Below are 24,457 nucleotides of genomic sequence, written 5' to 3' on the forward strand. Positions count from 1 at the left end.
ACTGGAGCACCAGCAGTCGGCCTGTATTTCTTTCGATTTCAGATGCACCGGCGTATCTCCGAGACGCAAGCCTCTGAGGAGGTTGTGTGTTGGATCTGGGAGAGCTGCAGCAGTGGTATCAGCAGCGATAAAGTAGTAGTAGGGCTGTTCCCTGTTTTTTTTTAGGGATCCCAACCCCCACCCCCCGTTCCATTCTGTATGGGAGAAATGCTTCGCCATCTTTTGGGATGAAAGGCACTATAACAAAATTGCACATCATTAATTATGATATTGGGTGACCCCACCCCGAACTTGAAGCAGAGTTCAAAGGTTGAACTGCAGGCCTAGGCCCTGCAAGATGGAAGTCCTGTGGCTTCTGGGGTCTGAGACGGCCTGGCTCATGTTTTGCATTAGGCCTGTTCAGCTCTTTGTTTTTTTTTTTGTATATTTTTTGTATATTTGGATACTCTTCCTGACCACGTTAAAAATGCGGCCTCTGTTCATGTTCTTAAATCTCACCTCAAAACCCACTTGATTTTTTTTCTTTCTTTGTTTTATTGTCTTTTGTAATCGCTGTACTTTTTTTATGTATCTTGAGGACACTCTGGATTGAAATGCGCCATATGAGAGTCTCTTTATATGAGAAGAGAATTGATTGATTGCTTGTCTCTCTCTGTGCAGATGCTATTGAAGATGATGCTGTGCGCTACCAGTACGTGAAGAAGAAGGGCTACGTCAGGCTGCACACCAACAAGGGGGACGTCAATCTGGAGCTGCACTGTGACAAGGTGGGCAGAGATAACGGGGCTCCCTCCTGCTCCTGGGGGGCCCCAGTCCTGCTGGTCCCATGGGTCACCCTGGATCAGCTGTTGTATTTTTAAAGATAAGTTAAGGGAACTCTTGTCTGTCAGGGCTGAACGTGTCTCCTCTAGGGCTGAAGTGTGCTCAAAACGCTAAATTAATTCGGCGAACACATTATCTGTTTCACTGATTGCGGTTAACGGAGAAGTGCGGTGCTATTTTTATATTTTGGGGTTAGAAAGAATCAGGCGTTGATGAACACATTTCAACCCACCATGAAAGTAAAATATACACAGTAACATGTAAAACCTCACAAAAAAGACTTTCCAGGTCTGCGCAGCGCCATATTCTTTGATTCGGAACGAGGCAACAGGACTTCCGGTGACATGATGCTGCCTTATTGCACTGTAAAGAAGCAGGCTTGTGAATACATCTCTTTTCCTCCAGTTTTGCTCTCCACTTTGAGACGGTTTTGCCGACAAATACTACTTTCTGAATTCTGAAGATCACATTGGACTGTCTCTGCGGTGAAATGTCTGCTGTGCAACCTGTACTTATTCACTCTGCATCGCCTTGCACTGGTCATTACAGTGACTAGCGAGCGGGAAGGGGTGACATCACTTTGCAATTCACGGGAACTCGTGCTCTCGCCCGTGGCGAGACTAGGGATTTGCAACAACATGGTGACTTGCAGCACTTTCACTAAGGTCACAATTTTGTGCTTAGTTCGACATTTGTGAAATGTTTCTCTTCCGTCAATCAGTTTATTTTGTTTCCAAGATTTAATAACCGGTCTGAGAAATTGCGCCTGCCGATCCTCTTTAAATTGTTTCAGGTATATATAAAGGTTAATTGTTCAGTTAAGGTCACCTTGCTGGATCGGGGCTCTTCAGGAGCCAGGTTGAAGACCCCTGTAGATTAATGAATGGCAGCTTCGGTGCATGGATAGATTGGTCTGGATGTCCAGAGAAGACCTGTTAGCGTGGCGACCCTTGTAAATGTGCTGAGCGTACCGCAGAATGACAAGGACAAGTCATCCGGTTTTTGATTTAGGAAGAGGCCTCATCCCGATGATCGGCTAAAAGTATTGAGCACAGAATTTTCTGTTTTGTGTAGATTATATTTCCACATAGAGCATATTGGAAGGCAGAAGTATTCTTTTTTTTTCCAGTGTAGAAGCATGTGAGCTTAATGTATAAACCACGGCTCTTCGGGTGTGATCACAAGAGAAGTCGTGCCAGTATAGTTAAGATCATTAACTATGCATTAGTATATGGTCTACGGCTCTAGTCAGATGTAATCTTCTCGAGAGAGGCTAACTCATGTACTGTACATCCTGCTAAACCAAGTGATGGCTTTGAATGCAGGATTGCTGGCTTTTTAATATACACCTGCATTTTATGAACGGGGTCAGGTCTCTTGGGCTTCTGATTTTGGGGCCCACCATGGAAATCAGAAATTGATTTGGTTCTGGGTAAACTAACCAGCATGCTGGAGCAACGGTTTGGGTAGATAAGACTGTGCCTTGCTTGAGGTTTTCCTTCAAAGACAGAAGAGAGAAGTGATGCTGGTCTGTCACCCTGGGTTCTGGTAGGGTGTTTTTTGGGCTGCAGTCCCACTGGATCTTAAGGCAGGTTGTTTCCACTGTGTCCGAGGAGAAGCAAAGGTTTATTTCCAGGAAGAATCCTTCTTTTATTGTGAATGTAACCCTGCCTCTTGGATGGCAGAATTATTTAATCCATCACCTTTGGTCTAGAGAGACCACAAGTTTTTAAATGCGAATTGATCTGCTTTAGACACTGGTATTCTGTATCTCCTGTAAAGAGTTACAATCGCCTGGTGGCAGGCAGATCATTAAAGGAATTTTATACAAGAAACCAAGGTGTTAGGGTGTCCTAAAAGCACCTGGTTTTTAGAACGGCCTAGGGAAAAAAATAATTTATTTTTTTTAGGATCGCTTTTGCAGAAAAAGTTATCCCATAAATAACACTTTATTTTTCCCCATCTTTCTCTACGAGCGCTGTGATTTAAACCTTTTGAAGGCGATGCCATTTTCTCAAGCATCTGTTCCAAGGTGCTCGAGGGATATAAAAGTCACAAAGTTTTATGGCGACAGAGCATCGGTTGAGGACGGTGCTGAAATATTACGGGCTGTTTTTTTCCCCCCACTTTTTGCTGGCTCAAGTAACGCTTGGTCCAAGGGAGGCTTGGAGGCAAATGTCAAGGTAGCAACAGAGCAGGGAGCTCGATAGCTCTGCAGCCAGCACTGTCATAACTCACAGGAGCTGGTGAAATAAAAGCGTTTGTGACAAATTGGAAAAAATAAAAGGCTTGCTGGGATAATTTAAAGAGGAACATTGCTTGAGCACTTAGTGTGAAGTACAGAGGCCTTGAATTAACGAGAACTGACATGAACACGTCTCTTGGAGAGTCCCGAGCCCCGCTTCTTGTTTTGAAGCTCTCTTGGTTTTGGCTGGGCATTCAAAACCAACAACAAAAAAAAAAAGAAGAAGAGACACAATTGTCATGACTTGAGCTGATAGACACTGGGCTCTCTTCTGTTACAGCACAGCCATGTTGTAAAGTGTACTGAACTTGCCGTGTGCAGGTTAAAAACGAAATCCAGTGTACATTGGTCCTGTGCTCCTGATTTTATATTGTTGACTATTACGTATTTCTCATTTGGATGGACATTCTAAATTAACAGGGTCGAATATGCCTTAAAACCAAAAATAACAATAGTAATAAGAAGAAAAAAATATCTTTATTATAAGTAGAGCCTTTAAAGGTGTACACTTTACAGAATAGAAACAACAGCTAAAACAAAATACACAAGATATGCATGATGACAATACACAGTTAGAGGAGACAGTAGATGGTGTTACTAAGTACAGTAGGAGCAGAGGGGTAGAGAACAGAACCAGTTAAGTAAAATTAGTTGATTCTCTGATATCCTTGGGAGAGAATTCCAGAGCTTGGGGGCATAACAGGAGAAGGCCCTGTCACCCATAGAGTGTAGACGGGCTTGGGGGACAGATAGGAGGCCAGAGTTAGAGGAGCGAAGGTTGCGAGGTGGGGAGTAGGGCGATCGTAGCTCAGACAGGTACTGATTTGCCAAGCCATGCAGAGCCTTATAGGTGAGCATGAGGATTTATGAGAATTATAAATTAAAAATGATTTTAAAAAAAGGAGGGCGGCAACATTGAGACATTGTCCATACTGTATCTCCTAGGTCTCGGAGACAGATGTGCACAGCTGTTGTCGTAGCTGCTGTGAAAAGGCTAAGGGAGTTTTTATCAGTGCTACGGAACCTCTTCTTTGCACTGAATTGACCGACAACTAACAGCCCAGACGCGTCGAGCCCTCTCTCTGTAAGAGCTAGAGTTTCGCCTCCGGAAATGCCAGGCGCTGGGTTACAAACCGTTTGAAGTTGCCCTGCAGGAGGAGAAGAGGAAGATCAAGTGTGGATCCTGGCAAGTGAAGTGCAGGGGATGGGGGGGGGGGGTGTCCAGAGGGGGGTGCGAGCCCTGTAACGTGTCACAGCTTGGCATGAGGCTGCGGGCCTGGGCTCCACAGCTCTCTCAGGCTGCCCTCGGTCTGATGTATAATTCATCTGAAGAGTGCGCGTTCTGTAGGGAAGTGCAATATCGGCGAGGGACTGATGAGGTGACCTACTTTAGTTTTACTTCCCCACCTCTTGTCTTTCTCTCTCTCTCTCTCCCCTCCATCTCCCTCACTTGAGGAGTTTCGGATTCACCAGTGTTGTCGTGGCTGGGAGTTGAAGAGGTAGAAAGAGCCTGTTCTTCATCTCCCTGGCACAGGTGATCAGTTTCATGGCCACTGTATTGATCAGGAGTGCCTGTATGTTTTTGAGCCCGTTTAGGGAACCTTGTTTAATTCTTTTGTATTCTAGGAGTTTGTTAGTTGGCTCCTTTTTTCATTGAATTGGACTTTTCTCATTGGCTATAAAACATTCAACAGCCGGTGAAAGTTCAGTGTAGGAAACTTCCTTTCTTCCATCCAGTACTCACTGCAGTTTACTTTGAATCACTTCATAGTGGGTGCTGTAGCCAACCCCCACGTTTCCAGACTTTATTTGCTTTTGTTTTTCCTGGATTTCGCCTTGTTGAAAATGTATCTTAACAGCGTCTGGGACCTACATACAAAAGCTTTCACAAACCGAATGTGTGCAAAACTTGCAAAGCAAAAAAATAAAGTCCCTCAGGTGATTTTTTTTTTCGCTTTAATACGTGTGAAGAGTTTAGTACCTGTCCGCGGTGCTGCTTGGCTCGCCCTGTCTCCAAACCTCCAAACGCAGCCGACAGCCGGTGTTGGAGCGCTGGGGTGTTCAGCGCTCGCTCCGTGTGCGTGGGTGGATGTTAAAATTAGCCCCCCAGGGCGCGAGGGTGTGAGTTCACCCAGCAGCTTGGCTGGTCTCCGTCTCACCTGCCTCTGTTGGCTCCCTCGTGCGCTTAAACACAGAAACCGTTGTGCCCTCTTCTGCCTCGGACCGGTGAAGATCCTGCGCGGGACTTCATGAGAGAGAGATAAAAGGGGGATGTTGCAGGAGCCGAACAGGCTCTGACTAATTCAATTTTAAATGTAAACATAAGTACCAGGGGCTTCTTGCCAGCAGCCATATCACTCTGCAACTCACAACTGGCAGCCCCACTGAAGCTCAGCAGGTGTGAGCCTGGTTAGTACCTGGATGGGAGACCTCCTGGGAAAAACTAAGGTTGCTGCTGGAAGAGGTGTTAGTGGGGCCAGCAGGGGGCGCTCACCCTGCGGTCTGTGTGGGTCATAATGCCCCAGTATGGTGACGGGGACACTGTACTGTAAACAGGCGCCGTCCTTCGGATGAGACGTAAAACCGAGGTCCTGACTCTCTGTGGTCATTAAAAAAATCCCAGGGTGTTTCTCGAAAAGAGTAGGGGTGTAACCCCAGCGTCCTGGCCAAATTTCCCATTGGCCCTTACCAATCATGGCCTCCTAATAATCCCCATCTCTGAACTGGCTTCATCACTCTGCTCTCCTCCCCACTGAGAGCTGATGTGTGGTGAGCGTTCTGGCGCACTATGGCTGCCGTCGCATCATCCAGGTGGGGCTGCACATTGATGGTGGTGGAGGGGATCCCCATTACCTGTAAAGCGCTTTGAGTGGAGTGTCCAGAAAAGCGCTATATAAGTGTAAGCAATAATTATTAAAGCATGTGATGATTTTGAAGACCTGCGTTATGGCGCGTGTGCAAACTCTATGTAGTGCGTACTGTTTCTAGCAGGCTTTAATATCTGGTGGCTAATATTGGAGCTGATCTGGTTCCTCCTCTCCCCTCCCGGCCCAGCATGTGCGCGCACACGACTTGTGCTGTGCCATCTTGTTCCAGCTGGCCTGCGGAGCCCAGGAAATACCACAGCTCAGCATTTAGCGTGCCGGTGGCCCCTCGGACTGTGAACACGCACAGCCAGCCTTATCAGCTTGTCCCAGAATGCAAGTGACAGGCCGTCCGTGGGATGCCAGTGCGCACTGTGGACCCGGGCCCTGAAGGATTCAAGACTGCCGGATGACTGTCGGCGTTGTTCTTCACAACACAGGGCACGAGTGTCTGCTCAGAGGAATCGCCTGCATCCCACTTGCTCTTCCCCCTTCCTTTGTCTTGTACAGAAACGGGGGGGGAGCAGATAATGAGGGCCATTGACTAAAGGGACACAATAATGAAATTATTAGTTTTTAGAGTCATCCTCTGCCTGAAACAATCAGGCCTCCTGTGTCTTTTCCCTCCTGCAGCCAGGCCGATGAGGCTGCTGACTGCTCTTTTGTGTCGTCCCCGAAAAGTAAACTTCGCCCCTTTTTGGTTATTAATTCAAAAAGTAAAAAAAAAAAAGAACAATATGTGTACTGGCTTGTTTTGAGACATTTTGAAACCTTCCTTGCAGCCATGGAAACTGCCTTATCCATTCTTACCCCGGTAACAGAACGCACAGTGTTCCTTGACCTTGTTTTCATTGGCCGCTGGCTGTCCAATCAGGGTAAAGGAAGGAAGTCCCAGTGATAAGGAAATTGCCCAGCTTCCACTCATAATTGCTGTGTTTCTATTCATGGCATACTGATGATAAATTAATAAGTGTTATTTTAACTTGATATGGCATCAGTCATCCCCAGTCTTACAGGCTTAGCCCACAAATGCCTGTTCCTTTTAATTAGCTTGGTTCGCTTTTCAGAGCCAGAATTTTTTTTAAGTAAATGTTTTTGTGGTTGATCCGTTTTACAAAGTACGTATTTTTCATAATGACAGATCTAACTGCTAGAATGCCCAGATTTGTTAACCTTTCATATGAAAGCAGAAATAAAACGGGCTTTCATTGTTACTGTTCTGAGTGCCAAATCAACTCTTTTTGTTTGAAAACTGCGATTTACTTGTGTCCTTTCCAAATAAGGGCACAGATATGCGGTTATCAAAAATTATGCTAAAAACGTAGTAAGATATCTGGGTGATTTTATATGTGGAACAACATCAGCTGAATTTAGTATGTCTGATATTTTGAAACTTGTGGTGCATTGCTGCCTTGCAGTGCTTTGGCCCTGGGGCTCAATTCCAGACCTGCGTTACTATCTGCGTGGAGCTTATGCGTTCTCTTCAGGTTTACATGGGTTTCCCCTGGGAGCTCCAAAGAAGGCCGGTAGGTTAATTGGCTTCTGGGAAATTTGGCCCAGGTGTGTCTATGTGCGATGCGATGAAGTGGCATGCTGTCCGGGACGTACCCTGACACACTCCTGTTGCCTGCAGCCCTGTACTGGATAAAACGATACAAAAAAATAGATGAATAGAGGGTGTGTTCAGATGTGTCCAGGTAACTATGTAGACTGTACCCCCTGCCCGTTAGAGGACTGACACTTAAAAGTTAGACTTAAGGGAAAGATAACGGGTTCAAGTCCTTGCCTAGAGATTTTAAGCGATTTATGCAACTCTTCTTTCTGCTTCTTAACCACCCTGGTGAAGGAGTTAATGTCGTTACTTTTGGTTTTATTTAGCAAGGCGAAGATTGTGAGCATTCTGAGCTGAGTGAGCATCTCTTTGCAAGGGGAGCTGACAAGGTGTGAAGTTTTTTTGTCACTTGTCCTCGAGCTGCAATTTTTGTAACACAGTTTGTGTTTGTGGTGGTGTTGGTTGTGGTTCTGGCCCAGACTGCCTCTGCGACTAAAAATGCAGGTGTCTACGTGTTTTATTGAACCCAAGAGAGATGGGCCATTGCAGTTTCTAGTTGTCATCATAAAGACTAGGACAGGGTGGTTGTCACTTAATTTTTGAATGCGTCAAACCTCAGGTTTAAGAATTACAGAGCAGATGGGAGTTTGCTATCAGTGCTGTCCTGTCATATCTTTTGCCTCCAAAGCTTAGCTTTCACCTAAAGCAGGTGTTGTCCTTTTCCACCTAATAAAACCCAAAAATCAAAGGAAGATCATGTGAAACAAGCCCAGCAGCATATAACAGATTTTAAGTACGAGACTGACTTTGATTGTAAGTGAAGTGGTTAAAAGCTAGGCTTGTCATTGCTATAGCCATGCGTCTGTGCTGTATGTAACCTTTCAAACGTACATATTTTCACACAAAAAAATATCCTGCCCGCTGTAATGATTCTCTGTGTTATTTTGGTGTCCAGTGCTTGTGAATGAATTACAAATAGGTGTGTTGAGAAAATAATAGCAAAATATCAGGAATTGACAGAGCGGATTAGTCAATAAGTAAAATAATCGCCATGTTTTAAGGATTTCTCTACTTATTTCGTAACAAATTCTTTCTCAATTCATTCTTTTGTGAAAAGTGGTAATTCAGACACACTTGGTTAAACAAATATTTATTAACAATGACGGTAAGACACACTACACCCAACGTAAACATGCAACATGCAAGTTACTGTGTTTACAAGTTTACAGACAAAGTGTTTCAGAGACTTGCGTCTAGACGACCATGGAAAACCCCAGACTGCTACCAAGTATTTGACTCTTAAATAATGCCTACGAGGGCCGAAAGAAGAGATAAGCTGCCTTCTGAACTCAATAGAATACAGCCTATGGCTACAATTCTCTAACCTGGATGCCACAAAATAAATGGGAACCTTTTTCCCTTTTCTGAAATGCAGTCACTAAGAAGGAGAGGCCTGGGGTTATTGTGGTGTGCAAATATAGTTTGTAAAGAAATGAGAATTCTTTGATGAGGGGAGCATGAAAAGCTGCAGCATTGCTGTGAAAACGTGTGTTGGGGGACAAGTTGACGTCTAGCTCCCCGACACCTGCCAGAAGTGAGGTTCAGTTACAGCCCTGATTTTGGATGATTACCAAGAAGCCACAGTGGCCACAGTTACATTTCTTTTAAGATAAGATCACTTTATTGGCCATATACAAAAAGTTCACTTTTATGGCCAGCAGCCATATCACCCTGCAACCCACAGCTGGCAGCCCCACAGAAGTTCAGCAGGGTGAGCCTGGTCAGTACCTGGATGGGAGACCTCCTGGGAAAAACTAAGGCTGCTGCTGGAAGAGGTGTTAGTGGGGCCAGCAGGGGGCGCTCACCCTGCGGTCCATGTGGGTCATAATGCCCCAGTATAGTGACGGGGACACTATACTGTAAATAGGCGCCGTCCTTCGGATGAGACGTAAAACCGAGGTCCTGACTCTCTGTGGTCATTAAAAATCCCAGGGCGCTTCTCGAAAAGAGTAGGGGTGTAACCCCGGTGTCCTGGCCACATTTCCCATTGGCCCTTACCAATCGTGGCCTCCTAATAATCCCCATCTAAGGATTGGCTTCATTACTCTGCTCTCCTCCCCACTGAGAGCTGGTGTGTGGGGAGTGTTCTGGCGCACTATGGCTGCCGTCGCATCATCCAGGTGGGGCTGCATATTGGTGGTGGTGAAGGGGATCCCCATTACCTGTAAAGCGCTTTGAGTGGAGTGTCCAGAAAAGCGCTATATAAGTGTAAGCAATTATTATTATTATTATTATTATACACAATTTCTTGCATTAGGAATTCATCTTTTCGCAGACCCCAGCTTGCTCTCCATGAGACGCACAGACAGGGAGAGAAGCTGGGGGTCAGAGAGCAGGGTCTTTTCTTGGGACCTCAAAGAAAGTAACTAGCTTGTTACACTGAATGCTTTTGCAACGCTACGCATATGAAGTGTGTCATCCAGATCCTTAGTGCTTTATAGGTGGTGAAATGGAGGGATTCTACAAGGGTTTGAAATATACATATGACGCTGAAAGAAAAGGTTCCTTGCCAAGTGGCGCTGCAGATTGAATTGAGGTGACAGGAAAGACAGGGCTATATCGTTATAATGTTTTGACAGAGCCAAACAACCCCACCAGGCCTGCATTAAATGAAACCTGAAAAAAAGGGTGTAAGTGACTCGGAAAGTGGAGCTCAGGTTGGGCATTTCCAGAATGAATGGGCTCGTAAACGCCTTGAGGATCATCACGCCAGAGCTTGCTTCTGAAAAATAAGCAAGTAAAAAAAAAATCTCTCTTGGGCGTCTCTTGGTAGGATTCATTCAGAAAGCCAACAGCGAAAAGACAAGTCTTGTTAGAAGGAAAGGGCAGTGGTAAAACCAGAATTATGATTTTAAATTCAAAATCGCAGCAAGGTGAAAGATCCCCTTCAGCTTTTGAGTGCCTGAGATGTTTCCACTGGGACCAGTGTCCAGTTTTTTTTTTAGGGAATTCCTTTGATTTTTAAAAATGTATTTTCTGGCATCTAAAATGGTGTATTGTGCAAACTGTGACTGAAAGCTTGTCAGACCTGAAAAATTCAAAAGTATTTTAAAGTTTTCAAAAGAGTGTTTTGGGGGACAGGTCCATGTGGTATGAGTGATAATAATTTTTTTCAGGGTGCTTGATGGCAGTGGTTTGATTTTAAGTATTTGCGTTCCATTTCCAAGGTGCGCGGGTTGTTTTGAGACCTGTTGGCTGGCAGTGTTAAGAGCAGGCATGTTTTCTGCAGGCTGTGCTTCATAACGCCTGACTGTCTGCTACCCAGCTGAGTGGGAGGTCGAATGTACAATCGTACGTGAAGGCTAAATTGATCTGCAGAGACCTGTTTATAAACCTGCTTGAGAAGAACACGATTAACTCATGTGTGGGGCTCTGATTATGAGCATGCTACAGAGTAGAAAGCTTGGGAAGAAACCGGCCACAGGGCATGCAAGAGTCTCCATATCCACAACACTACCTGGAGCAAATCATAAAACAGATCTTTAATAAAGACCGTCATTGCATGTTCAAAGTGTGCTGCATTACAGATGATTCTCCCACTCCCACAGCAGCCCTGTGTTTTGAAACATTTAAACACAACGTGCCTTGAAACGTGCCAACGTTCTGTTTCAAACCTCAGAATGTAAGTGTGTTTATAGAGGTAGAGGTGATTTAGTCTTATTTTCCAAAACTCATGTAAGTCTTTCCATGTTGTTTCTTCAGTCGTTTACCGAGATACGAGTCCGTGCTGTAGTTTTAAAACAAAATCTCCCTTTTTTTTTTCGCCAGGTTCCAAAAGCTTGTGAAAACTTCATCAAACTCTGCCAGAAGGGATACTATGACGGGACCGTTTTTCACCGGTCGATCCGAAATTTTATGGTATGGTTGCATTAAAAACTTAACGGCCCATTTGAAATACAGTGTAATAATCCGACACCCTGGTTATAAGCTTTATTTCCAAGTAGAACTGAAAACAGGAATTTTTATATAGAATGTTGTATGTATGTGTGAGTGTAGAGAACAATATCCAGTCATATTGCTAAAGCTGATACTCTGCCTTTGTTCAGTAAATGGCTGGGTGTGATGGATCGACTACTAGCAACCAAAAGTAGCTAAACGGGCTGTGTGGCCTCCTTTTTTTCTGTTTCTAAACAGCCAACTGCTTCCTTTGTATTTCTCATTGGGTGACCGCATCTGCGTGGGTAATTTACGAAAGTGTGATTTTACCCCATGCAAGGTACAACTGTGATGTGCACCTCCCTCTATTGTCAGTTCGCCTTTGCGAGGAAGTGGGGTAAATAGATTTGCAAATGTGATATTGATCTGTGAAATGAAGGACAAGCCCTCTTTCATTCTTCCAGCCAGCTGCTCTCGCAAAAGTTAATTTGCTTAAGTGTGGCCCTGACAATCAGCTTTGCATTATTCATGCAATTAGCTTTGTGTTTTTCACTACTGAGTCTTCCCTGAATAGCTCCATTGTCCTGTGGTCAAACTGGGAGAAACTGTCACTGTTACTACAGAAGAGGCCACGAAAGTATTGGTGACCAGAACTCCTACCACCACAAGGCCCTGCCGAGCCCAGAGAAGAGCCCCCTCAGCCACCTGATCCTAAAATCAGAGGATGGAGCTTCTCAATATAATGTTTTTCTTTGTAAGCGGCCAGCAATATATTTTTTTTGTAAATATCTGTGTTTTGCTAATTGTTAGCGCATTGGTGATGCTATAATTCGTCAATCTGGCCGATAAAGTTCTTTGAATTTGAGCTGTCTTCACACCTGCAGGGGTTTTTCTGAAAGTTATAAAAGCCGAGTCAATTTTGTTGATCCAGATCTGCACAAGGTGATGTTTTATTTTGGGAGGATGGGGGATTCTGGTTTTGTCCAGCGCTACAAAGCCAGGATCTCCGATTTCGTTGTGCTGGAAGCCTCTTCACGATGCAGGGAGAAGGGGAAACGCTGAACATTCAAGTTCATCAGAAAGCCCCCCCCCTTATCAAGGAGAATATTTTCCTGGATGTGGTGTTTGAGGCTGACTCTTTGTTTCTGGGCTATGTGCTGTGGAGCTCAGCAGGAGATCACCATCTGTCCGTCTCGGGTCAGTGATCTGTTGGGGAGACTTCATAGGTGCCGTTGCACAATGGACTACCCTCTTGTTGCTGCCAGAAAGCCAAATAGACATGCAGTGCCCTCAGCGTATTGATCTCGCGATCACTGCAATCTGGTGTCAGCTGCACAGTTAGTGTGCTAATCAGCCTGTTGGTTGCATTGACTGGCAGCACTGAGAGGTGTGAGGTAGAGAAAAATTGCTGCACGCTGTTTCCCTCTGTTGACATTATTCCAGTGGTTGGCTAGACCTATTGAGCGTCTGAGATGTTTCCACTCTGATCAGCGTCCATTTTTTTTATGGAGTTACTTTATTTTTTTTTTAATCTTTATTGGCATCTAAAATTGTGTATTTTGCAGTAGGCAAAGGCCTTTTAGAATTTAAGAATATTTAATGGGGAGAGGATTTAGTTAATGATGTGTTCTGAAACAGCATGTTCCAGATGTGCAGAAGCAATACAACTCATTAAAAATACTGTGGACTTGACTCAAAGTCCTGTTTTTTGGGGGTATGGGGTAATTGGGGGGGGAAGCAGGGTGACAGGTAAAGAGGTGAATTGGTGTAGACTGGCACAATGCATAGCAACTCTAGCCCTGAGGGACCATTGTGTTTGCTGGTTTTCATCCGAAGTGCGCTCTTAATCAGTGGTGCTAATTAAGTGCCAGTGATTGATTAACTGGTATAATAAAAAAAACTTTTTTGCTGCATTCAGTCCATATGTCCAACAACATCGGCACACTGAACTTTCTAATTGAGAATCTGATCCCGTATTTCTGACCAAGCAGCTCTTAACAAGTGAAGGATTGTTGATGAACTAACGCAGGTGGGAACGACTGGATCAGGCAAGGTCCCCTCTGCTCAAGTCCAGTTGATTTCACTTGGCGACAGTCCTGAAACTCAGTGATGAGCGCAAGGTTTATACCACCAGTTACGAGTCTTGTTGGGCTTTTTAAGAGCTGAAAGAAGATTGCGAAAACACAGCTATAACCGAAACTGAAATCAAGCGGCCTGTGATTAAGAACTGGGAAGGCTCAGAAAGCATTAAAAGAAGATTGAGAACCGCTACACTAGTGTTTGACTGTCAGCTGTCCCACTGGTCAAGCAATTAGTCACTCACTCCATCGATCGCTGTCGCATTTACTCCATCTCAAGATCTCGTAGTCGAGTAGTCTGTCTGCGGTAGCGCGATGCTTATTCTGTTGGGGGGTAGAGAAACCCGAGAGAGAGTCAGACTGGCCTGGACAGTAGCTTCTGTGCGCGGTTGCCTGAACGCTGCAGTCAGGGGACATTTTTCTCCTGTGCTATCACGTCTGAATGTTGTTTATCTGAGTCTCTGACAAGTCTCAGAAACCCAGTCTTCTCTTCTGCTCTTTCCAGCTGGGCTTTCCGTTACTTAAATCGTGTTTGAACTGATATTCCAATGAGAACCTAAAGACAAGTTTTAGATTTTGAGTTATTGGTGGATTTTTGTGAGCAACGTAGACTTCCCCAGCCCCTTCAGAACTAAAAAACTGAAAAGGTGAAAATTCCATTTGGCTGTTATTAACTCATTTGTCCAGAGATCTCATCCTGCCATGTCTTGTAGGAGTCTAACTGTCTCTCAGCTTTCACAATATGACTTTGTCTAGACACCCACCCTTCTTTGTAAAGATGTGCCTCCTGTTTTTAAAGGGCTCCCCCTTCATTTTCAGTCGAGTCCTCTGGGTCCTGCTTGACTGCCGATCCTGAAAAAGTCCTTTGGGATGACTTCGTTAATGCTGTTGATGTTTATATTAAACCGATTCCGTAGTATGAAATGTGTCTTTTATTGATTTTTTTTGTGTTCCAGATTCAAGGTGGGGATCCCACTGGAACTGGCACAGGTAATGATTTTGGGACGTTTCCCCCTATATTTTTTCATTGCATGAATTCAGTGTAATGCAGAAGTGTGCCGTCACTTCCTGTGAATGAAGAAAGTAGGCTTTTTAATCTACTGATTTTTCAAAGGTTCTTTATTCTAAGATCAACACTTGAGCAGCTTGGGCAGATAATCAAATTTTTCAGGGTGAGTGAGCACCGTCCTCCAAACATAGGCACCCCGAAGAGGCTTGGCACTCGTCTTCCCATTAATAACTAATAACTTAATTTGCCTTCTCCTCATTTTCCGTACAGCGATGTGTCTGTGGTCAGTGTCTTGACACCTTGTGGGTTTTACTGGCTCACCGCAAGGTTCTGAAATGAAAAAATGCACTCTTTTTTTTTTCCAAACAAAAAAAAATCCATACTCTCCATCTTCCAAAGTGCCTTTCCTGCCAGCAATCGGATTTAGTTGTCCGCTTTAGTCTGCGAAATCAGGGATCTAGGAACAAAATCTTGGGCAGCTGGAGACGTTCTGAATGCCCCTAATTAATCCAAACCTGCAGAAGAAATGAAGGTGTATCCAGTTTTTCCACCTTGAGCTGCAAACCATACTGTGCACAGAGCATTTTAAGACCTTCCCAGCTGCAGATCACCTGCAAGTGCAGGCGTGCGATCGTATTGAAAATCCAAGGAATTGTTAGGACGATTCCTTGTAGCTGCCTGTGGATGTGATAGAGTTTCCCAGGAGTGAAAGAGGAGAGCAATGAATGTGATGGTGGTCTGAACACTGGTGACAGGATTTAATTAACACCGGGCACTACACGTCTAACACAAGGAGGGTCAAGTAGGCGAGTCAAGCTGTCTCCAACTTTGGGAATTGTTTCTAATATGTGTTTCTGTTGGCTTGTGTTATCAGGGTCAAAAAAGTCATGCTCGGTTTGAGAACATCTGAAATCTTTTTTTTTTAACACTGAAAGTACGAAGTCTAACACAGGGTGGTAAGAAAGGATTTTGGATAGGTAGCGACAGTGTTTATGCCACTAAGACGGACGTAATGATAAAGAAATTGTGGTGTGTACATTATCATTTTAATAGGTTGGTTGTGTTGAACATGAAAGGAATGCTTTTCTAGTGGAAAACTTCGTTTTTGTTCCTTTTGATTCCTGCAAAAAAAAGTTTTTCTTCGCGTTGGTTATCTTTTTGGAAAAAGAAATATATATATGGGCCTTTTTTTTTGTCAGATTGTTGGATTCTGGGTACCTCTCCAGTCTCTATATTTGTGCCTGACTTTCCATCTGGCCCTGATTAAACCGCTCAGCTGTGTTACAGCCAGTTTGTCATTTACAGTGGTATAGGAGAGTCTGACTGCAGTACCTTGCAGAAGTATTCACCTCTGCTTTCATTTCTTTCAAAGCATGCTGCAAACGCATTAAAACATTAAAGGGAACATATCCTTTAAAATGTGAATGGTCAAACAGAACCCTTATATGGTTGGAGGAAGTTAGAGGTCTGCAGAAATGGCAAAGGAAAATAAAAAAAAAGGAAATTGTTTTAAGGGCAGCAGTGTGGAGCAGTGGTCAGGGTTCTGGGCTCGTATCTGGAAGGTTGTGGGTTTAAATCCCAGGTTAGACTCTGCTGTTGTACCATTGAGCAAGATGTACAATGTACAAGATGGATTGCTCCAGTAAAATATAACCAGGGGCAATTGTATGATGCTTTTGATAAATATACAATGTATACAGAGGCAGGCCCCGTTCCGTGAATAATCCATAACAAAGATGCTTTACACAGCTGGAGGGCGGATGGTGTTTTAAGGCAAGTGGAATTGTAAAGATCAGTAGCTATAGTGGTTTAATATCCTCTGTCTAGATAGGTGGGAATCTAACAAGAAAGTCACACCTGCTGCACGGTGCTGTTCTTGAAAACACAGTTTTTCAGCATAAGATTCGATAACTAAGTCTAATATATGTTTCCGTGCAAAACACATAATAAAGGCAAACTTTGAGTCTTGGTTACCTCCAGTTTATAAAAGGATGAGAGGCATAAACTATGAGCTTTTCACATCTAATGTGTAGGCATTGAGAAGTACATTTTACATTTGTGGTAATTAAACATATACATAAAACAGAATACATTTCCATTGTGTGTATGGTGATTCTTTGATGTTAGTGCTTTATGTTCCGAGCACAGCACAGCATTTTATTAAACTCACATTCATGATTCATTTTTAAAAGGCCAAAGGCACTCCTCTGCTCCTCTCTTCCTTTTGCCTCAAAGATATGTTTTTTTGGACAAGCACTGTATTTTCTTTTTAACTGGCAACTTATCAGCCGTAACTCAGATTTTAGGAGCAGATCAAGCCCTGGAAACCACCCCTGTTGTACAGTCACAGCTGATGGGCTTAGCGAAGAGAAGGAGACACCTGCATCTGTTCAAAATATTTTCAGCACAAGTTTATGCTGTGGAACAGGAGTATTTACAGGCCCAGGTGGTTCACAGTGTCAGTGATGCACTGTAGCGAAGTCCCATTCAGACCTGAATTTATTGCTAACAGGCGTGGAGAGCCGAGAACGGACGCAGAGTGTCTTTTTATTGCAGTGTGATGGAGTTGCTGAAATATACAAATGTGCAAACAACAAAGCAAGAATTTGCTCAGAGATTGTTTCTGGAGATACGACTCTAGGACTTGAGTGTTTCTGATTTTGATCTGAAAGCAAATGCCTTTTTAAAAAAACAAATGTTATGCAATGTGGTTTTGTGGTATAGGTCGGAGGATTTAGTTGGACTGTAATCAGGCTAAGAATGGTGATGGAGGAGATGTGCCGGAAGCATGCCCTTCCTCCCTTTTTTTTGTGTCTCCTGTTCTCTTATGTCCTTTATTTCCTCCTCCTCCCCATCCATCTCTCTGCTCTTCCCCCAGCTGCTGTCATCTCAGCTCAGTGCACCTTCACGCTGACAGGACAGCGCTGAGGCAGTAAGGGGCTGAATGGGCGTAGGGAGTGTGCTGTGTTCCAGCCAATCACAAGCCCTGCATTTCCTAGGGTGAGGGAGGGGGTGTTGCTGGGGTGATGTTGATGCAGAATTGGGGAGAAAAAAAACCAAGTGTTGACTGCAATCTGCAGCGTCCAGTCTCTTGAATCCTCCCTGAGCTGCGTGTCGGAGCTCGGCAAACATCAGTACATCGCTCAGAAGGAGAGTCGCAGTCCCTGCTGACACACAGGCCTGCAGATTGCCCTCCATTCTCTCGCTGGTATGGACTGCATCGCAACCTTCGCTCATTTGTTTTTACCTCTGGCCATCGCTTAGCTTGAAGCTCAGGTGGGTGAGAAGTAGGGCAGCTGAGATGGAGGAAAGGCATTGAGCAGGTCATGAACAGAGCTTGCAGATTTGAGAGTTATTCACATTTTAAGACCTCCTTTGCAATTGTGGGTTTTTCCAAAGAATATGCTTCCAGTTCACAAAGCTGATGACGTGTGCTAACTAGTTCCCATGTGTTGTACAACCTGTGAAACGTGTGCATGGGGCGCATACACAACCAGTTTTTGTTCACTTTTCAGCAAAGAACAGATGAATGATGCTTCTCCTCCCAAGCAGGGTAATTTTATTTTCAAAGCAACCTAATGCTTCTTCATCCAGGACACGAAAACCAAACTAGTTAATGTGTCCAATTACTTTTGGTCCCTTGAAATGGGGGGACTATGTATAAAAAGGGCACCCAATATAGACGTAAATTCCCTCGAATTAAAGCTGACATTCTGCCCTTTAACCTCATAGTCATTGTTTCATTTCAAATCCAGCGTGCTGAAGTACAGAGCCAAAACAGCACAAATTGTGTCACTGTCCAAATACTTACGGACGTTATACAGCAGAATTGGGTTAGAAGATACAAATAAATGATGTAGACACCTGGGCGCAGTCATTAGAGACTTGTTTATTTCTCTGTCTCGGTGCATAGTCTTAAAGAATAAGGATCTGTGTCCCCTCTGGGGCAAGCAGACAGACTGGCCTATAATAATCGCGTGCATCTAGGTTACGTCAACCCTGTCTGAGGGCAGACGGCGACACACGTCACTGATGTCTTCCAGAGGATCTTCTCCTCATTCCTTTATCATCACCCTTGCTATCTTTGGCTTTCGTTCCTTCTTGTGTTTTGTCTGTCTTGGCCGGCCCCTGCTCTCTCTCTCTCTCCCCCGTGGTCTCCAGGTCCTCCCCTGCTCCGCGCGGTCCGGAGGTGTCCTGCAGGGGAGGTCATTGGGAGCAGGGCCGGCCCTGAACGTCGGCCAACTAGGCAGCCAGGGGGCCCTCCTCGAGGTGCGACGTTACATCTCTAACCTGCACGCTCACATGTGAGCGAGACATTCCCGACAGCGGCTCTTTCTGTCGCTGCTGCGGATCATCCTAAAGGGAGCCTGGTCCAGAAAAAAACAATCGATCTAGTACGGAAACATGTTCCTGAAGAGCAGGATAAGCAATCTCTAAACAGAGGTGCGCTCAGGTCATTGTAATAATGCATGACGATATCATTTCCCTTTCATTTCCTTCGAGGCTGTCACATCCATGTAACTAGCTGACAGTCAACCAGCCACATTTTCAAGCTAGAGACATAGACTGCTTGAGGTGTTTTAGTAGAAGTTAACCGATTTCACATCTCCCCACACTTGGACACATGCCGCGTGGGTCGCCCGGCTAAAATTTGATGCTGAATTGGCCAAGCGAAAGCGTGAAAGCAGCTGTACGGTGCAAAATAACTGCTCGGCGATTGTACATAACTGGCCTTAAAACGCGTCGTTTCCCGTGTGCTCTCTCCTGTATTTCATGAACTGGGGGTATTGTGAGCCCAGCCTGCAGCCCGTCAGACTGCATCGGCTCTCCCAGTGACAGAGGCAGGAGCAGAGAGGGGGCTTTTCAGAGCCCAGGTTGATTAAAACATACCTGAGGTCAGCCATGGCCCACGAGCATCAGTCATGCAGTGGGTGGACTGTTGTACGAAGATGTAATTGATGATTTCGCCTCCCTAAAATCTCAGCAAATTGATTTCTAGAACTTTTTTATTGCAACTTTCCCATCTGCTCAGCCTCACTGATCTCTTGATGAGTGCGCTTATTTATTACTTAATTACGTGTTTATTTCTACAATTCCTTTCCACTAAGGTTTCAATGCAGTAATTTGCAAGTTATGATTGGCTATCGTTTTGAAGCAACAGCGATCCTGTTTATCATTATTTCTTGCTATTAATGTTACTATTTACTCCCAGTGTTAAAATACATTATCCTTTTAAAAGTTTTACTTCTTGTTCTCATTTTTAACTTATTATGCGTTCTTCAAAAATGTTTTCTAGTAAATAAATTAATGTAATATAAATTAATAAAATTAATTTAATTGTTCTAAATAGTACAAAAGGGTTGTATTGGGAGCTGATTAATAGTAGTGTATCCACAGATTATGATCTGGAGGGGGGCTCCTTTCCAGGATCTTGGCTAGGGCTTCCAAAAACCTAGTCTGCCTTGACTGGGAGCTGTTGAGTACGTGCGTCTGCCTGAACACAGGCTCGTGTTGGGTCCTTCACTCACAGGAAGCCAGACTCCCAGATCTCTTCCCAGATTCCCTAGACGGCACCACTGCCTGTCCCAGAATCACAGGGAGCAAGGTGGAACTGAGAACACACATCGACCATCACAGAAGGTGCCCCAGGGACCTGAGCTGTGAGGCAGTATTAGTTTTATTCATGGACGTGAGGCAGTGGATTGTGTACTGTTCTTAAGCTGTTTCAACGAATGTGATCACGGGTTGAAAAGGGCTTTATTATTTCTGTACCAAAAAAAAAAGAAAAGTCTAGGCAGTTGGAATTGGCATGTTTAGTTCTTCAATGAGAACGATTAATAAGAGGAGTAAGTGCCCCTCCGAGTACCACTAGATTGAGTCACCCAGGCATAGACTAATTATCTGAAATGAGTTCTTTACTGCTTTTGAGTGCCGATGCAAAACCTTTTTGTTTGGTCGACTAATGCGATAGATCTATAAAAGTGCAGCGGCGTGGCAGACGTGCTTCTTTCATTTGAGGAAAAAAAAACAGATGACCTTGAAAACAATTTTGTCCGGAATCGTTTTGCAGGCAGCGAGAAAGGGCAAATTGCACCGAGGGGATATAGGCCCCTCCGCCGACCCGCTCGGCCACCCCGGAGCAGGGAGATCTCCGCAGCGATGAGGCTTTGCTGAAGGACCTTGTGCTTTGGCTTCAGGGGCGGCAGGAGACCACAGAGACCAGGACGTCCATGCACGACGGCCGGGAGCTCAGCGCACACCTGCACGCACACTGCTCTCCCTCGTGCGTCACGCTGGCGCGGGGGGTCGCTCTGCTGCGGCTGGCAGAAGATGGGCTGGTGGCAGCAGTGGGCTTGACAGAACCACTGGGGGCAGGCTGGTTTTGTGATGGGGAGGGGCAGTATCTCATTTCACCATTTCACTTTTAAAGACCCGGGCACTTTCCGGTGGTGGTGGGTGGGGGGGGGGATGAGATTTTCACTTTTTGGGGTAGGGCGGGGATGTTTTCAGTCCCTCAATGCTTCTGTTTCTCACCGTGGTTGTGGGGTTAAGAGCCGAAAGAGTAAAAGATGTTCAGTGCCAGCACAGGTTGGTTTTAATTGCTTGCACACCTTTAACGGTGTGTTGGCGACATCTATTTCCGCAGCTGTTTTGTCAGCGAAGAGCACAGGACTGTTAATTAAGCTGCAAAGATGAAGACTCGTGGGTAATCTGGGCTCTCAATCGCCCTGTGGTTGGTCCGTGCCGCGTCCGCGCTGCCTCTCTGCTGCTTTCACCCACACGTCCCCCCTGCCTCTGCTCTCTCTATTTCTGTCCCTCTCCCCCTGCGGATTGCTGCCACACTTGTTTTGCTGGAGCGATAATGGTGACACGTGGGCCTGTGCCTGGCCTTGACAGATTGTCACAAGCACTAAAACCTCAGAGCTGGCAAGACGCGCCATTAGATAAACACATCGGGCGCGAGGGGGGGAAAGAAAGAGAGTCCCGTCTTTAAGATGCGTTTCTTCCTCGAGCTACGTCACTCTGTTCTCTTGTCAGTGTAAGGCAGGGGTCTTCAGTTTGGATCCGAGAAAACTACAAAGCCTTGTTTTAAACTCTCAGCTTCTGGTTGAAATAATTGACCCCATTATCAGGTTGATTGGTCATGAGTTTACCGATAGAAAGTGCTTGTTAATCCTGAAGGGATCCCCATTAGAATATTGGTCTGATTTTTAAGGTGGTTAACAGTGGGTTGTTTTAAGGCAGCGGGCTTTGGTTCCATATCGGTTTGTTCTACTTTGTGTACTTTTCACAATATGTTAAATGTACCTTTACATGCTACATTTCATCACATTTAGAAAAATTCTCAACTTTTTTTTTATCATTGAGCTGTTTCTTTAGTGCCTGGGAAAGGCCAACGTGGTTTCTGTTTAAAACAAAATGAGTCTGCTCTGTTTATAAATCTGCTTTCTGCAGTAACAGCTGACCAACCCGTAAGAATGTTTTTGGTTTGTGGTGGGGTTTTGAGAAACCGTACTGTTTCAGACTGTTATTATTTGTTATTCAATCACTTCTGTAGAACAAACAATTACCAGTTGTTTGGAGATTGGTGATTTCTCCACATTTAGGAGACATTGTGTCTTCTGTGTCTTATCTTGATGAGCTGGGCCTGATTTGTCCTGTCTGTCCTGTGCCTGCAGTCCAGATGTGACTTTTAGAGCTGGACCGACTGCACTGGGCAATCTGGGGATGTGGGTGACCAGGACATGCTGCAGAATGTTTATGCCAGTAAGTCATAAACAGGTTGGATTGGTCTGATCCCAGTAGACCCCACTCTTTTAAGGATGAGAGTAGAATGAAGGCGTCTTGGCTGGGTATGAAGTATGAAAAATAAGGTTTATGCAGACTGACGTGCCAAGTATTAATCAATTATGTTTGGTGACTTTTGGCATCTGGCCATTTAAAAACCACAGAGGAGAGATCTTAATAAACTAAATCGCTTAAGCTTCATTAGGAGTGACGTGCACAGAATAAGTTAAGGGTTTAACGAGCTGAGAAGGTTTATAATCATATGGAATTTGCATGCCAAGATGAAAAATAATCAGAATGCTTGAAAAATAATGATTGCAAAGCCCCAGAAGAAATTTAGCAATACAGTTCTGTGTGCATGAATCTGCCTGGTCTGACTGACATTCTCAAGCAGCATGTTTGAATGTAGCCTTAATATTACATAAACATATGCTTAATTTAGTTAAGTAGAGGGTTAGGGGTGGAATTCAGAAAGCTGTGTTCCCTGGTTGCACAGCAAAGCCCTAATTCCATCCGGTTTAAAATAGCGTGTTGGCACAACGTTTAACGCTGTTGGGGTTCTTTTCTTACTTTTTTTTAGACTCCTGGCATGCCACAATGCAGCAGGCCTTCACTTTGTAAAGACGTGGAGTGCAGGAGTTAATTGGTTAATTGGAGTTGGGAATGGCCAGCTCTGGTCCTATTCAGCAGTTGGATAATGGTATTAAAATATTCTTATTCTTATTAAAAACGACTCTGTTTTTACGTGGCGCCTTTAAAAGTGGCATCTCAAAGCGCTTTATGGTAGGGAAAAAAAAAACTTTTAGAAGAATTGCAAATTACAGCAGAAGGTTTTGGGTCATTAGAAAATGGAGCAGACGCGGACAATGATTAAATAAAAGCCTTTCTGAAGAAAGGTTTCAAGTTTGGATTCATATCCACTCAGAGGTAGATGACTCTCCGATTTCCTTGCAGATAGAATTCCAGAGCTCTGGGGCACAGCAGGTGAAGACCCTGTCACCCACAGAGTAAATGAGCTTGAGGTACATCTAGGAGACCAGAGTCAGACAAACACAGGCTGCCAGGTGAGAGCGGACAGATAAGTGAGACGAGGGAGATAAGAGGGACCAAGCCATGTATAACCCTGTAGGTGAGCTGGAGGATTTTCAAGTCAACACGAACCCTGATAGGAAGCCAGTGCAGGGACTCCAAGACGGGCGTAACGCGATCGCTTGCACGCGACCTGGTCAGGATTCTGACTGCCGAATTCTGAACATATTGGAGCTTGTTGAGTGTGGATTTAGGTAACCCCAACTAGGATCAAATATCACCCCAGACGTCTTTAGTTGTGAATGAAATTCAGTGTACAGTGTACAGTGCCATCCACAGACAGGGTTAGTGTAATGGGTTTACATAGGAAATTTTGAGTCATCCAGGTTTTTATGTAAAAAGATACAATCAGAGAGTGCAGAATCAGCGACTTTAGTGTCGGGTTTAGTATTGAGGTAGATTTGAGTATCATTGGCATAAAAACTATAATTCAGACTGTGATTTTTGTATCTGACCAAGTGGGAACGTGTAAATGCTGAATAGCAGGGGACCCTTGGAGAACACCTGATTTAACAAACCCAACTTCAGAACTAAGACCCCCAAGAGAAACAAAGTGTCAGTGATCAGGAAGATAAGAGTGGGGTAGAATCTGTCAAAAGCAGCACTTTTGACGCAGAGCTGGCATCAGCTGCCATAAGAAGATCGTTATGGACTTTAACAAGGGCAATTTCTGTGCTGTGTAATTGCCTGAATCCAGACTGAAAGGTTATGAAGAGGTTTTTTACAATGAAGTGATGGTTAAATTGTATTGCAGCAAAATGTTCTAATTTTTTTTTTTAAAAGGCAAGTTAGATATAGGATGAAAATTGTTTAGGTGGCACAGAGCCACATTTTGGTTTTTCAGGCATAGGCATTACTGAAGCCATTTTAAAGGCCATTGGTACCACTTCAGTATCTCAAGGGCTCGTTGATGATGTCGAGGACAGTAGGGCAGAGGACTGGAAAACAGGATTGAAATAAAACGGAAGGAATGGGATCTGGCAGACGGGTATTGGGTTTCATGAGCCATACCAGCTTCCTAAGGCATGCAGTGTCAGGTTGAGACAAGAAAGCGATGTACCAGCAAAAACAGGC

General features: G+C 44.5%; 1 protein-coding gene across 1 annotated transcript in view; it reads left to right on the plus strand.

The window, feature by feature from the left end:
* Positions 1-24,457, plus strand: part of ppil2 (peptidylprolyl isomerase (cyclophilin)-like 2) — a 67,747-nt gene that overhangs the window by 23,795 nt on the left and 19,495 nt on the right. Inside the window, exons 12-14 of the mRNA XM_088936197.1 lie at positions 661-767; positions 11,312-11,401; positions 14,454-14,487. Of these exons, the coding sequence (XP_088792323.1) occupies positions 661-767; positions 11,312-11,401; positions 14,454-14,487 (231 nt within the window). The remainder of the gene's footprint in view (positions 1-660; positions 768-11,311; positions 11,402-14,453; positions 14,488-24,457) is intronic.

The sequence above is a fragment of the Atractosteus spatula genome, chromosome 17, assembly GCF_055471065.1.
Source record: "Atractosteus spatula isolate fAtrSpa1 chromosome 17, fAtrSpa1.hap1, whole genome shotgun sequence".
Classification (NCBI taxonomy): domain Eukaryota; kingdom Metazoa; phylum Chordata; class Actinopteri; order Semionotiformes; family Lepisosteidae; genus Atractosteus; species Atractosteus spatula.